This window comes from Heteronotia binoei, chromosome 10 (assembly GCF_032191835.1).
Source record: "Heteronotia binoei isolate CCM8104 ecotype False Entrance Well chromosome 10, APGP_CSIRO_Hbin_v1, whole genome shotgun sequence".
In the NCBI taxonomy this organism is placed as follows: domain Eukaryota; kingdom Metazoa; phylum Chordata; class Lepidosauria; order Squamata; family Gekkonidae; genus Heteronotia; species Heteronotia binoei.
Genome location: NC_083232.1, coordinates 47,836,987 through 47,850,059, shown reverse-complemented (window position 1 = coordinate 47,850,059; position 13,073 = coordinate 47,836,987). Strand labels below are relative to the sequence as shown.

At 42.6% G+C, this 13,073-nt stretch overlaps 1 protein-coding gene across 1 annotated transcript in view; it reads left to right on the top strand.

Moving 5' to 3' along the window:
* The window catches only part of VWDE (von Willebrand factor D and EGF domains), an 80,751-nt gene extending 67,980 nt beyond the window's left edge, over positions 1–12,771 (top strand). Inside the window, exons 26-32 of the mRNA XM_060247699.1 lie at positions 3,431–3,526; positions 4,951–5,046; positions 7,687–7,782; positions 7,867–7,962; positions 11,494–11,589; positions 12,302–12,405; positions 12,496–12,771. Coding sequence (XP_060103682.1) covers positions 3,431–3,526; positions 4,951–5,046; positions 7,687–7,782; positions 7,867–7,962; positions 11,494–11,589; positions 12,302–12,405; positions 12,496–12,516 — 605 coding nt within the window. The 3' untranslated portion in view covers positions 12,517–12,771. The remainder of the gene's footprint in view (positions 1–3,430; positions 3,527–4,950; positions 5,047–7,686; positions 7,783–7,866; positions 7,963–11,493; positions 11,590–12,301; positions 12,406–12,495) is intronic.
* Positions 12,772–13,073: the final 302 nt, after the last annotated feature.

Below are 13,073 nucleotides of genomic sequence, written 5' to 3'. Positions count from 1 at the left end.
TAGACAGAACCCGCCAATTCCGTACAGACCCTAGACTCTTTGTCGCGTACGCCGCCCACAACAAGGGCAGCAAAATATCTACTCAGAGACTTTCCAAGTGGCTCGTTGCTGCTATTGAACTCTGCTACCAACTGGCGAAACAGCCAGTTCCTCAACACATACGAGCCCACTCGACCAGAGCCGTGGCTACCTCGTCAGCCTTCATGAAGGGCATCCCTATAGAGGACATCTGCGCTGCAGCCGTCTGGTCCTCTACATCTACCTTCGCCTCGCACTACGCTCTTGACGTCCGTGCCCGGCGTGATGCCTCCTTCGGACAAGCAGTGCTGCGCTCCATCTTCGACTAACCATCGTGAGTACTATACTCTTTATGTTTTTGTCCTAACCATGCATATTCTTACAGATCCAGCACCCACCTCCGAAGAAATAGCTCGCTAATCACCCATATGTGTGAATGCACAGAGACCACGAAGAAGATGGACAGGTTTCTTACCTGTAACTGGTGATCTTCGAGTGGTCATCTGTCCAATCACACAGACCCACCCAGCCTTCCCCGCTGCTGGACGCTCATCTAGCACATTCGTTTTCCACCTGTCCGGCGGGAAGAAACTGAGTGGCTAGGCGCCTCCCCCTCGTCCAGGCATGCGCAGTGCCTGCCTCCTCCCCAGGACGAGTGGGAGGCGCGCCAGATCTGCGATCAAGATTGCTTTGAATTCTCCGAGGTTGGGACCAATCCTGCGGATTACCCATATGTGTGATTGCACAGATGACCACTCGAAGATCACCAGTTACAGGTAAGAAACCTGTCCTTCTTTTTCATGATGTGGTCTATTCTTGTCCCCTTTCAAAACTTACTATTTGTACAGAAGTGCTTGAGATCGCTTTCCATTTAATGTTTTAGGAGTACCAAGAGGATTGCATTTCCTAGTATGTTTCTAAATTTTCACCATTGTTCTTCTGTGCAGTCTCACATTGGGACTGTGCATGAGCAGGCCTGCCATTGGATAGGTCTGTATAGCTAAAAGCCTCCAGGGGGCACTGCACACCAGAGCTAGGAGCTTGTTCCCACCCAGGGACCATGTGCTCCTGTGCAGCAATGCCCCCACCCTCAGCTCCTCTTTTGCCACCAAAGGAGAAAGTCGTGTTTTCTGGAGTGTCCAGCTACAGTCATGTTAGAGAGGAATTGTTCCAGATTTGTTGGAGTGATGTCTGCTTCTGAGTTGTTTCCATGACTCAGAAGCTCAGGGGGATAGGGTGTCAAAACTTAAGGCAGTACTGTGGGCAAAAGCCCTTAAAGCCTTGGAGCGCTTGTCTAAGTCAGCCCCAGAGAGAGCTCCCAATTCAGTGTCTTCAGAATGAACATATTCAACTCCATCTCCCAGATCCATGTCTCAGTGGATCCAGTCTTGGTTGCACTCCACCTCATCATTCCTCTTTTGAGCCACCAACCAAAAAGGTTAAAGGCAAGGAGAAATGCAAATTAGTCTGCCTGCACTCTCAAGCCTTGTAGGTGAAGCCCAGACCTTCGTTTCTGGGTCCAAGATCTCTACCTGTTTCTGTCTTGGATGAGGGTGGAAGTGTGGATGTGGGTTTATCAGCTGGTCAGGTTTGTGTGAGTCCAGGGCAAATGGCCACAGTGATGGCTTTCACACCTGTACATGCTTAGTGTTTTCCTCTTTGAATGTTAACCTGGCTGCTCTCTCTAGCTATCACAAGGGAGTTGTGACAGGATCAGTCTTCTCCCACCATTTGTCCAAGAGGTTTCTTAAAGGGCTAGGTAATTTTTGTCTGCCCTGGGATCCTTTAGTACCCCAATGGTCACTGTTGGTTGTGTTGGCACAGTTAATACTCAACCCTTGTGACCCCTTGCTACATGTTCTTTGGCAGAGCTTTAAATGAAAGTGTGTTTTTAATGGCTGTTACTGCAGCCAAGAGGGTGAGTGAGTTTAGCAGCTCTTCAGATAGACCCCCCCTCCCATTTTTGATTTTTTTTTCCTGAGAGGGAAATCCTTCACTTTAGTCTTAGGTTTCTCCCTAAGGTAGTTGCCAGGTTCCATTTATCCCAAAATATAATTTTGCCATCTTCCCTTTACTGAGCTCTGAAAATGAGTGCTCATTGCATTATTTAGATGTTAGAACGGCATTATTATTTTACCACAGGCATAGAGCCCTGTTTGTTTTAATGGCCCCAAGAGAGGTGTAAGAGTATTATCTCAGATGGATTATCAGGGCCAATAGGTAGTGTTATGGTTGGGCCAGGTTACCATGCCCTCTAAACATTCATGCCCATTCCACTAGGGCAATGACTTCAATAGCTTTCCTGGATGGAGTGCATTTGATGGAGATTTGCAGAGCTGCCACCTGGTCATTGGCAGACACATTCGTATATCACTATGCTTTGGATCTGCAGGTGATACAACAGACTCTAGCGAGCAAGGCAGTACTTCATTCACTGTTCAAGTGAGGAGAGCATGCCCCACCTCCTTGTGAGTAGCTTGCTAGAATCTCCATGTGGAACTACACAGAAGATTGATGACAAAAACAAAGTTGCACTTGCCTGGCCCAGCTGCCCTGAGCCTGCCTCGGCGGGGAGGGCGGGGTATAAATAAAAAAATTATTTATTTATTATAACTATTATTCATCTAACATTTTCTGTGCGGGCACACATACCCTCTCTCCTGCCCCACTGCATGCTTTTGTTTCAGTGGTGCTGAGGGTGGGAGTGCTACTGTGCAGGAGTGCATGGTCACTGAGTGGGAACAAGCTTCTGGCCCACAGCACTGCCTCAAAGCTTCTAGCTATAAAGACCTATCTGATGGCAGGCCTGCTCGTGCTCAGTCCCCATGTGTGCTTGCATAGAAAATACTCAATGAACAATAGTTAAAGGTAAGTGCAATTTTGTTTGTCATTGCACTGAAGTGTCATTAAATTTGTATACCAGCGCTGTATCAATATCTTGATTCTTTTCAGACATCACAAACAAACCAGAGTTTGTGATGAACATTAATTTGGTTTATTGTTGGACTTGCGCAACTCACTCTATTCTACCACTACCAGTTCCCTTGTGCAAAGAGTGCGAGTGAACAGTTCCTGCTCTTGAAGTCTCTGACAAAGCTCAGATTTGTTATAATGTTCAAGTGGAAGTTTCTGTTGGAATCCTTGCACCCCCCCCCCACCCCGTAAATGGAATTTTAAACTAGGAGTAAATTGGAAGAGGATAGCAGAACTGAGCATATAAATCAGACAATATTCATGCTTATAATGAACAAATCCAGGTCATTTGTAATGTGTGAATTCAGTCCTTGCAATGCAGTTCTCATTATTAAAATCCATGGGGCAAAAAGATGAAGAAATTATCTGGATGCATTACAACTGTAAAATAGTCTCTTTTATATACTGGCTCCTTTGTAATTTTTTTTGTTTGATACAGTGGTATGCAACAGGCACTGTGAAAATGGTGGTGAATGTCTTACTCCAGATGTCTGCCAATGCAGAGTTGGCTGGTATGGACCCACATGTAGTACAGGTAAAAACCAACCTCCAGAAGGAATTGACTTTCAATAAAGCTACATATATATGGTTACAAAAAGAAGCATAAACAACTAAAAAATTAAATCTCCAGTAATAATATTATAGTGCAAGACTCTAAAGAACCAAAATTCTTACTTAAACTAGTGCAGAACTGGGGTGGGGATGGGATTGGTTCCCATAGAAACTTTGCTAGTAAAGCTTAGCTTTGTTTTGCTTTGCTTTGCGAAATATCATCCACTAGAATTAATGAGTCAAGAGCAAATTAAGATCTACCGCTCAAGCCCTGGTCTCTTTCCTCACACCTTCAGAAGTGAAGCGGGTGGTGATTAAAGACAAGGCATTTTCTGTGGTAGCACCTTGCCTTTGGAATGCCCTCCCACTTGAGGCTTGCCTAGTACCTACTTTATTGTAGGCACCCGGCTAAAACACCTCTTTTTACCCAGGCATTTAATTAGGAGTTTATCATCTTTTTAAAGGTCTGTTCTTTTTAACGGCTAGTTTTTTATGCAGCTTAAGTCTATTTGTCTTGGGGTTTTTCAATGGTGGTGTAGAAATATTCTAAATAATTATATGCCTCTATAATTGTAATGCAGGTATTCATTGGCTCAGTCAGCCAGGGCCTGCTTTAGCTCTGGTTTGATAACCTTTTGTGCCTCCAAGGGTGATTATTTTTCTTTTGCCTCTCACCCAGAAGGTGAGGAGTATCACCTGACCAGGTTTAAAAAGTCTCACCAGGATGGTTCCTAGTTCTGGCTTGCTTTGTTTGCATTTTTTTGTTTTTGTTCTGCTGGAATATGATGGTGAGGTATGTTTATGTTTACTAATTAAAATATTTCAGGTCACCTTCTAACCCAAGGTTCTTGAGACAACCTAAAATATCAGTTAAAATAAAAGCAAAAAGAAAACCTCAGCAAAAACAGCCAGTACAATTATTATATTTTCACTGTACTTTAATGCCTGAGTGAATAGCCAAGTTTTTTTACTTGACCCCTAAAAACAAGGTAAAACATGAAGAGGCAGTTCCATAAACAAGATACCACCACTGGGAAGGTCCTGTCACCAGCAGCCACTATTTTTATTTTCGTAAGTGTGGCACCCAAATTCAGGCCTGTAAAAGTTGGCAGTTAATATTCAGCTAATAGAAAGGCAACTGTAACTGTACCTATATTTAAATATGCAATGTAGGCAAATAAGCATAGCCTTTGTGGTTGGGCAGGTAGTGGGAAGAAGTAAGCACTACCAAACAGTGGGTTGAAATAAACTATATGCCAGTTCTCCTGTCATTTCCTCATTATAGCTAAGTTACTTAAAATAGAATGCATGCAGGAAAAGTGAAATACTTTAATAACATGCGTCTACAATTAACATTTTAAATATATATATATATATGTTTACCTTTTGCTTCCTTGTCTTCTATAGCGGTGTGTGACCCAGTATGCCTCAATGGTGGATTGTGCATTAAACCAAATACTTGTCTTTGTCCCAAAGGATTTTTTGGTGCCTATTGTCAAAATGGTAATTTTTTTTTTCATTTTGAGAAAGAAAATGTTGCATCCATGTATGCTCTGACTGCCATAACAACTCTTATTCCAGTGAAAAGGTACTTGCTTTAGCAGAGGAGAAAGGTCCGTTTTTTGCTGATTGCCCCTTTCCACTTTGCCCCATGCATGAAGGTCCCCTGACCTCCAGGAACAGACTGGGCTGTAGTGGGAGGTGGGGAAGTCCCATTCCCTGAACTTTGCTTGTGGTTCTTCTGACACAATCCAAAGAAAGTAACTGAATATATGTTTTTCCCGTTCTATTTTCAGGGAAGCAAAATGGATGGAATAATGCATAGTTTGAATCATATAGTGGTTAAGATCTCACTTTTTACAGATGTTCAGACATTTACTGTTTTGGAAAAGGGATTTGTGGGTAGTGGATACTTGCCATGCTCTGTTCTGAGCTGACTGCGCTGAGGTCCAAAGCTAAGAAGCATGACACTGTGGCTAAAGTCTAAGGAACTGGAGCTTTGCCAGGTTTTTGGTAGCCAATGGGAAGTGATCTTTTTACACAAACAGTACTGGATTCAGACTGAAGGCTTAAATACCCTCAGGCTCCACCATTTCCCATCCAAAAGCATTAGCAACTATAGACTGCCTCCTCAGGCTATATTAATCACTTTGCTTGTTCCCCTATTAGCCTTCTAAAATGGCACAGCCAAACCAGATTTAAAGATCACATATTGTCAGTGAATGGCCAGAAGTTCCTATTTAAGGAGACCTCCACAACTATTACATTAATGTTTTTTTTGTTATAGGCCCTGGTTCCTGATAACTCCTATTCACAATCAGACCAAAAAAAAAAAAACTTGAAGAAGAAGAAGATGATATTGGATTTATATCCCGCCCTCCACTCCAAAGAGTCTCAGAGCGGCTCACAATCTCCTTTACCTTCCTCCCCCACAACAGACACCCTGTAAGGTGGGTGGGGCTGAGGAGCACTCATGGAAGCTGCCCTTTCAAGGACAACTCCCATGAGAGCTATGGCTAACCCAAGGCCATTCCAGCAGGTGCAAGTGGAGGAGTGGGGAATCAAATCCGGTTCTCCCAGATAAGAGTCCGCGCACTTAACCAAACTTGCCAAGATAGCACCTGTTCTGAACCATTCTGCTCTGTGCTAGCAAGATTGGTCCTTTATGCTTACTTGTGGTAGACATGATAGAACAAATGTCTCAAATATGTTTATGGTAAAGCTTGCCAGAAATGTTATTAGTTTGTAGAGTGGAGCATGCCCTTGTAAATGAGTTCATTGATCCTTGGGGGGTGGGGGGTGCATATGACTGAAGTGCATGTATGGATGAATGGAAGTGCAGGAGCCAATAGTGTGAAGCACCACCAAACAGTCAAAAGGTCTTTTTTTTTTTTTTGCTGTCGAGTCACAGCTGACTTAAGGCAGCCCCACAGGGTTTTCAAAGCAAGAGGCATTGGGAGGTGGTTTACCATTGCCTGCCTCTGCATCACCAGTTTTCCCTCTAAGCTGTGCACATGAGCAGCTGCTCATTTACACAGAAAGCCCTGCTCATCAACAATTTAGATATGTGCAGGGTCTAGCACTACTCATCGACCATGCTAAGATTACAGCCAGGGCTTTTTTTGTAGAAAAAGCTCAGCAGGAACTCATTTGAGAGCCATTTTGGTGTAGTGGTTAAGTTCATGGGCTCTTATCTGGGAGAACCGGGTTTGATTCCCCACTCCTCCACTTGCACCTGCTGAAATGGCCTTGGGTCAGTCATAGCTATTGCAGGAGTTGTCCTTGAAAGGGCAGCTGCTGTGAGAGCCCTCTCAGCCCCACCCACCTCACAGGGTGTCTGTTGTCGGGGGAGAAGATATGGGAGATTGTAAGATATGGGAGATTCAGAGAGAAGGGTGGGGTATAAATCTGCAATTCTTCTTCTTTGCATATTAGGCCAATACCCCCTGACATCACCATTGTTTCACATAGGGCTTTTTTTGTAGAAAAAGCCCATCAGGAACTCATTTGCATATTAAGCCACACCCCCTGACACCAAGCCAGCCGGAACTGTGTTCCTGTGTGTTCCTGCTAAAGAAAAAAAGTCCTGATTACAGCAGTTATATTCTGGTCAGGATGTGAATTGCTCCATTCAGTAGAAGGGGAAATTAGAGGAAACATTGATCATGTCCCTGGTATTCCAAATACTAGCCAAGGTAGATCCTGCTCTGCTTCTGAGATCAAGCTACCCTGTGCCATCCAGGTCATTAGACATGGTTAAAAGCATCTGTTCCCATCTATATAGATCCTTCCATTCATATAGATCCTTCTGAGAACAGTGCTGTGTGTAGTGATTAGAGTTGTTGGGCTATGATATGGGAAATCCAGGGTTGAATCTTCACTCTGCCATAGAAACTTGCTGGATGCCCTTGCTCTGGTCACCCACTCTCAGCCTAACCTACCTCACAGGGTTGTTGAGAGGATAAAATGGAGGAGAGAATGATGCAAGTTATAAATAGATGATGCAAGACAGAATTGATTCTTAAACACCCCCCCTCTGCCCTACCCTTGCTCAAATCCTAGCAGAAGAAAATGAAAATGACATATTCTAGTATTGTACAAAACTGGAGCCTGTACTTAATGTTTGTCTCTCTTCTCTTTTAGCTGTCTGTAACCCACCGTGTAAGAATGGTGGTCATTGTATGAGAAATAATGTTTGCAGTTGTCCTGATGGCTACATCGGAAGGAGATGTGAAAAAAGTAAGGCTGATTTAAAAGGCTTGAAAAATGCTGTCATATTTAATAATTGGCATTAAGTAATTTCTAAATGTGCTTTGGTTGCAGGTATCTGTGACCCAATGTGCATCAATGGAGGGAGATGCGTGGGCCCAAATGTTTGCTCTTGCCCTTCAGGATGGAGGGGCAAAAGATGCAACACTCGTACGTATTTCTATCAGCACCTTGGAACATAAAAAAGGAAGCCTGTGACTAAATTGGTATATAAAAAGCACTTGGACCGAGCTACAGCGATAAGTAGCATTTAATTTACATTCAGCTGTAATTGGAGGTCATCTTTTTCTCTGCTGCTTAATGTGACCCTCAGGGGTTTCCTGTCTAAATGATGGAAGGGGTCATACCTTCAGTTGCAAAATAGCATGCTTAGGATTTTTTTTTCTTTTGCCTTATTTCTGAAGCATGCAAGGTTTACTTGTTCAGCTCAATATATGCACAGCATATGTCCTTAAGAGCCTTTTGCCGAACCAATACAGTCTTGAGACAAATTCTGAATTGGAAGACACAAAAAACCAGAGACTTCATTCCATTTATATAAATAAAATCATAAGAAGCTCCATCAGTCCCACACACAAAGTAAGGGGGGGGCAGAGTAAAATAGAAGAGGGTTTTCTGCCATGTGTGGAGGCCCCCTTGGCTTGCAGAAATATCACTGTGTTGGAATACCCTCCCCAGAACACTATAAATAAAGATGAAGACTATTCTTGGTAGCAGAAGTTGGAATGTAGGTTTGAGCCATCAGCCAGACAAGAGTTGGAGAAACTGAAGGGAAGCAATGAAGCCAGGAACTTATAGGGGGTAGACTCGGGCTAAATAGAAGCAAGCTTGTAGTGTGCATTCTCTAACAGCTGTTCCCCACCTTCCCTAAAGAATACCCTTGACAGTGAGGAAGACTGTTCCTTGGTCACTGAACAATGGTGGTGGTAGTGGTGCTGATGAAATTGGCCTTGAAGGATGTGTGCTAAAAGGCCCACATGGTCCAAGCTGTATTTCCATTTCCAGGAATCCATTTCACAGAGAGGGCTGCCCATGCTTCTGAGAATGCTCCTTCAGTGATTTGCAGGAATTTATTTCCTTGCATGTTGATACTTTAAAAATACCATATAATATCTTTCTCTTAGTGACAGCTTTGCAGTTGCATGAAAGGAGTGCAGTCACGAAATTGAGTCTGTTGTACTGTATATCCTTCCTTTTTCCTGATAGCCAAGGTAATCCAGCACCACAAGCCTGTTGAGGTGTAAAAAGGAAGCCAAATGTGCATTGGGAAAAGTGTCAAAGCTGGGTTCTACAGGGTTCTCCACTGGGAGGTGCTTGTGAAGAAGCTTTCTTGCAGTGCACTTGATGTCACAGATCTCTCTTACATTAATTTCCCTTAAATGTCAGTCAATCAATCAATTATTTATTATAGTCATGAACCAGCAGAAGAAAACATACATAAACAGAGTGCTTATAGGAACATACATACAGTTTTCTATTAAGATACATTTGAAAAGCAAATAAATTTCACTAAATCAACACTGTAGCTCAGTAGACTCTGACTGATGCACAGAATCTATCAACTCTGAGGTTTCAGAATCAAGGTCTGCAAGAAGAAAGGAGATACACTATTCCTCCAATTTTCTTGGGATTTTTGGAAGATGGGTGTACTAGATTTACATCTAAGGTTATTACAGAAAGGGCACTTTAGCAGCACACGTCCAGCTGTTTCAGTTTCCCAAGTAGCACAAGGGCATAAATGCTCCTGAAGTGGCACACCACAGTGTTACCCTTCTAATAAAGTGGATGGAAGAACATTAAAATGGCCAGAGTGAAAACTGTCCTGCGTTTGGGAATCAATACATTTGCTAAATGGTTAGACAACACCAGTTTCTTCTTCCTGAAGTGATGGTGTTTTATAGCAGAACTTAAGTGGTGTTGAAGTTCAGTATTCCAGAGCCTTTGCTTGATTTCAGATTTAGCTGGTGAATAACCCCAAGGCTAGTAGGGGAATATCCAGTGGATTGTAATTTCTCTGAACGGGACCTTTTCCATATTGACTGAAAGATGTCTGTTAATGTTAAAGATAGAAGATCCACAGGAGAGTAAACAAGCTTCAGCCAGTAATTGATCCTCTGTATCCATACATGAGCTTCCAAAGGAATTCAGCCCATGTCTAGATGCAAAACTGCATTAGAAACACAGCAGGGAACCACAACTATGGCTCTCAGAAATTGAGTCTGAATGATTTCAACAGGTATATAGTTAGCATATGTATTTAGCTGGGAGCCGTATGGCAACTGTGTAATAATCTCAGCTGCAAAGAAATGGATAACCAAAGGGACATGGGTAGCCAAAGGGACTATTACTATTTTTTTCAAAGCAGAGAGAGTTCTCTGGGCATTCCTACCACATCCTTAATTTGAGTGTATCAAGACCCCCTTTAATGTATTTTCCTGAACTAAAACCTCTGCCAGTTTGACATGCTCCAGCCCTATGATCTTGTTAGCTGTCATGATATCTTTTTTGATATGGCATGGCCAGTTTGGTATGTAGTATTTTAAATTTGGGTCTGCCACAGATTTATGTAATAAAATTCTGATACTTAACTGTTTTGCTTTCAGTCATTTTTGTAAAAATTCCTAATATTGTGTCCTTTCCCACTGCCACACTACTTTGAGCTTATGTTTTTCAGTGAGCTTCTCTTTGTGACGGCATCTCTTACATGGCTAGTCACATCCAATATAGATCCCATCAGTGTGCCTGTAAATGTAGAGATATTTTGATTGTTTTTCATTCCTGTGAATCTCATCAGTATTTTGGAGGGGCTTTGACTCAATGGTAGAGTCTCTGCTAAGCATGCAGAAGGTCTCAGGTTCAATCCTCGACATCTCTAGCCAAAGGATCAGTAATGTTGAAAAACTTTCTCACCTGAGACCTTGGAGAGCCACTGCCAGTCTGAGTAGACAATACTGTGATGAACCAAAGTCTGATTCAGTATAAGGCGGTTTCATGTGACATTTGACTTCTGCTCAGTGACCCAGTATGGAAGGAATGTATTTTCTAATTCTTTTCCCCGGCATATTTCCTGTACCTGTAATTCTCCTAAGGATAGGTATGTGTATAATTTTCCTATACCAGTGCTCTTAGGTTGACATTTTGGACTTTAGCTGAGGGAATGTGATTTTACACACATACACTAAAGTAGACAGTATTGGAGCAATCCTAACCATGTCTAGCCCATTATTCAATGGGGTTTACTCCCAGAAAAATATTCTTAGGATTGCAGCCTGTATGCTGCAGGAGACTCCTATTTAGACACCACATACCTAGCAAAGTGGATTGTGACATGACAAGGGCAGACCAAACTGAAAGCTTTCACAGGGAGGGAAAGCATTAAATCTCATCTAATGCCCTTAAAAAGCCCATCTAGAAATGCCCTGTGCTGATTCATAAAGTAATTATCATTTACTTCAAATCCCTCATCTTGCCTTTTTCATCCTTCTTGTAAAAACCAAGTCAACCTAGCTTAAGGAGCAGCTATGTATAGATGAGGTGGGGTTTAAACAAGGATATATCTTTTCAAATGCATGTTGAATGGCATAATCATACTCTTCCAATTCTTCAGTTGTTTCACAGATTTTGAGCATTTAGGGATATTCAAGGTGTCCTTCATTGTGTGTGTGGTCTTGTCTTCTGCAGCTATATGCCTTCAGAAGTGCAAGAATGGAGGAGAATGTATTGGGCCAAGTACTTGCCATTGCCCTCCAGAATGGGAAGGAATTCACTGTCAAACACGTGAGTCAGATGTAATGTTTGGATAATAACGTAAAAATTGATATTTCTGCTGGAGCAACCATTGCTAGCTTGCATTATATCAGGAGATGCACACTGTGAACTTGTCTTTACTGGTACAGTTGAAAGAAGTTACTGAAGCAAGTTGAGAATCAGCAACCCCTACAATCCCCACAAGATCAGGCACTCGTAACTCTCTTGTCATTCATGCTGGGATACCTACCACTTACACAAATACAAGGGTTGAGTTTTCAGTTTCATTGAGAAATCTAGTAACCTATAAATGACCAATTCAATCAGTAGGGGTTAAAGTTATTTTAAAGAATATTTTGCCTATTTTAGCCAAAGCAAGGTATTCCAGGTGCTCAAAACAGAGTGACAGTCTCTGATTCTTTATGGTTAAAACTTGTTTTATTCAAGGCTTAAAAGAAGCCAAAATAGTTAACGTGGCTCAGTGTGGTTAACATGGCTCAGTGTGGTATGCATTGCCACATCACTTGGAATCTTTGCATTGTTCTACAAAGGTATCTCTATCTTGTGACTTTTGGAAGTTGAACTAGACCTTTCTGTCTGAGCCCAAGCCACGAGAAGCACCGCTGTTCCCTTGTGGAGACCAATGCTGTGGCATCTAAGCACAGGAATTATTGCAGGATACCTGGGTTTCTTTTCCTTACAGAAAATAACAATATACCACCCACATATTTGTATGTTTCAGCTGTATGCAACCGGAAGTGTCTGTATGGAGGCACATGTATACGGCCTAATGTATGTTCTTGCCGTCCTGGCTATACTGGAGTCATCTGTGGGAAAAAAATCCGGGTAATTATAGTGCAGATAGCCAATTATTTAAAAAGGATATGGGGATAATTAAAATGTTCTGATTGGTCTGCCATTTTGCTTTGTTTCAAGGTACAAGGACATCGTGCTTGAAGAACCAATATCTGGATCACATAATCATGCTTCATGGACCACCGGGTTCTTGAATGTAGAGAGGTTTTCCCAAGGCACCATTTCATAAAGGGCACAATCTGGCCCCTTCTTCAAAAGGACAAAACACAGAGAAGCTCCACATTAGAGTTTATTAGAGCTGTCCCCTTTTCCCACTTTGCTAGCCCCTGCACTGGAAATATCACTGCTATGCTGGGTGTCCTTCAACCTTCCCATCTATTCATGCTAAGCAGAACCCCACACACACCGAGACACACAACTCTGGTGGCCTATTGCTCCCAAGGTCCACAATGAACAAAGTCCTTGTATGGGTCCAGTGGGATTGGGCTACAAGAGTTGCAGGAAGTGGGAGAAGGCCATGGGTTACTGTAAATGGCTGAGTGTGTTGTAGTGTGCTCTGCACAGCAGCAGTGCACGCAATGTAAGACCTGGCTGGTGGGTAACACCTGGTAAGCTATGCCGTTCCTCTTTGTACCTTGCTCTCCACCTGCAAGAGGTGCTGCATCATTCTCCAAGTTTGTTGAGAACAAAGGCTTGAT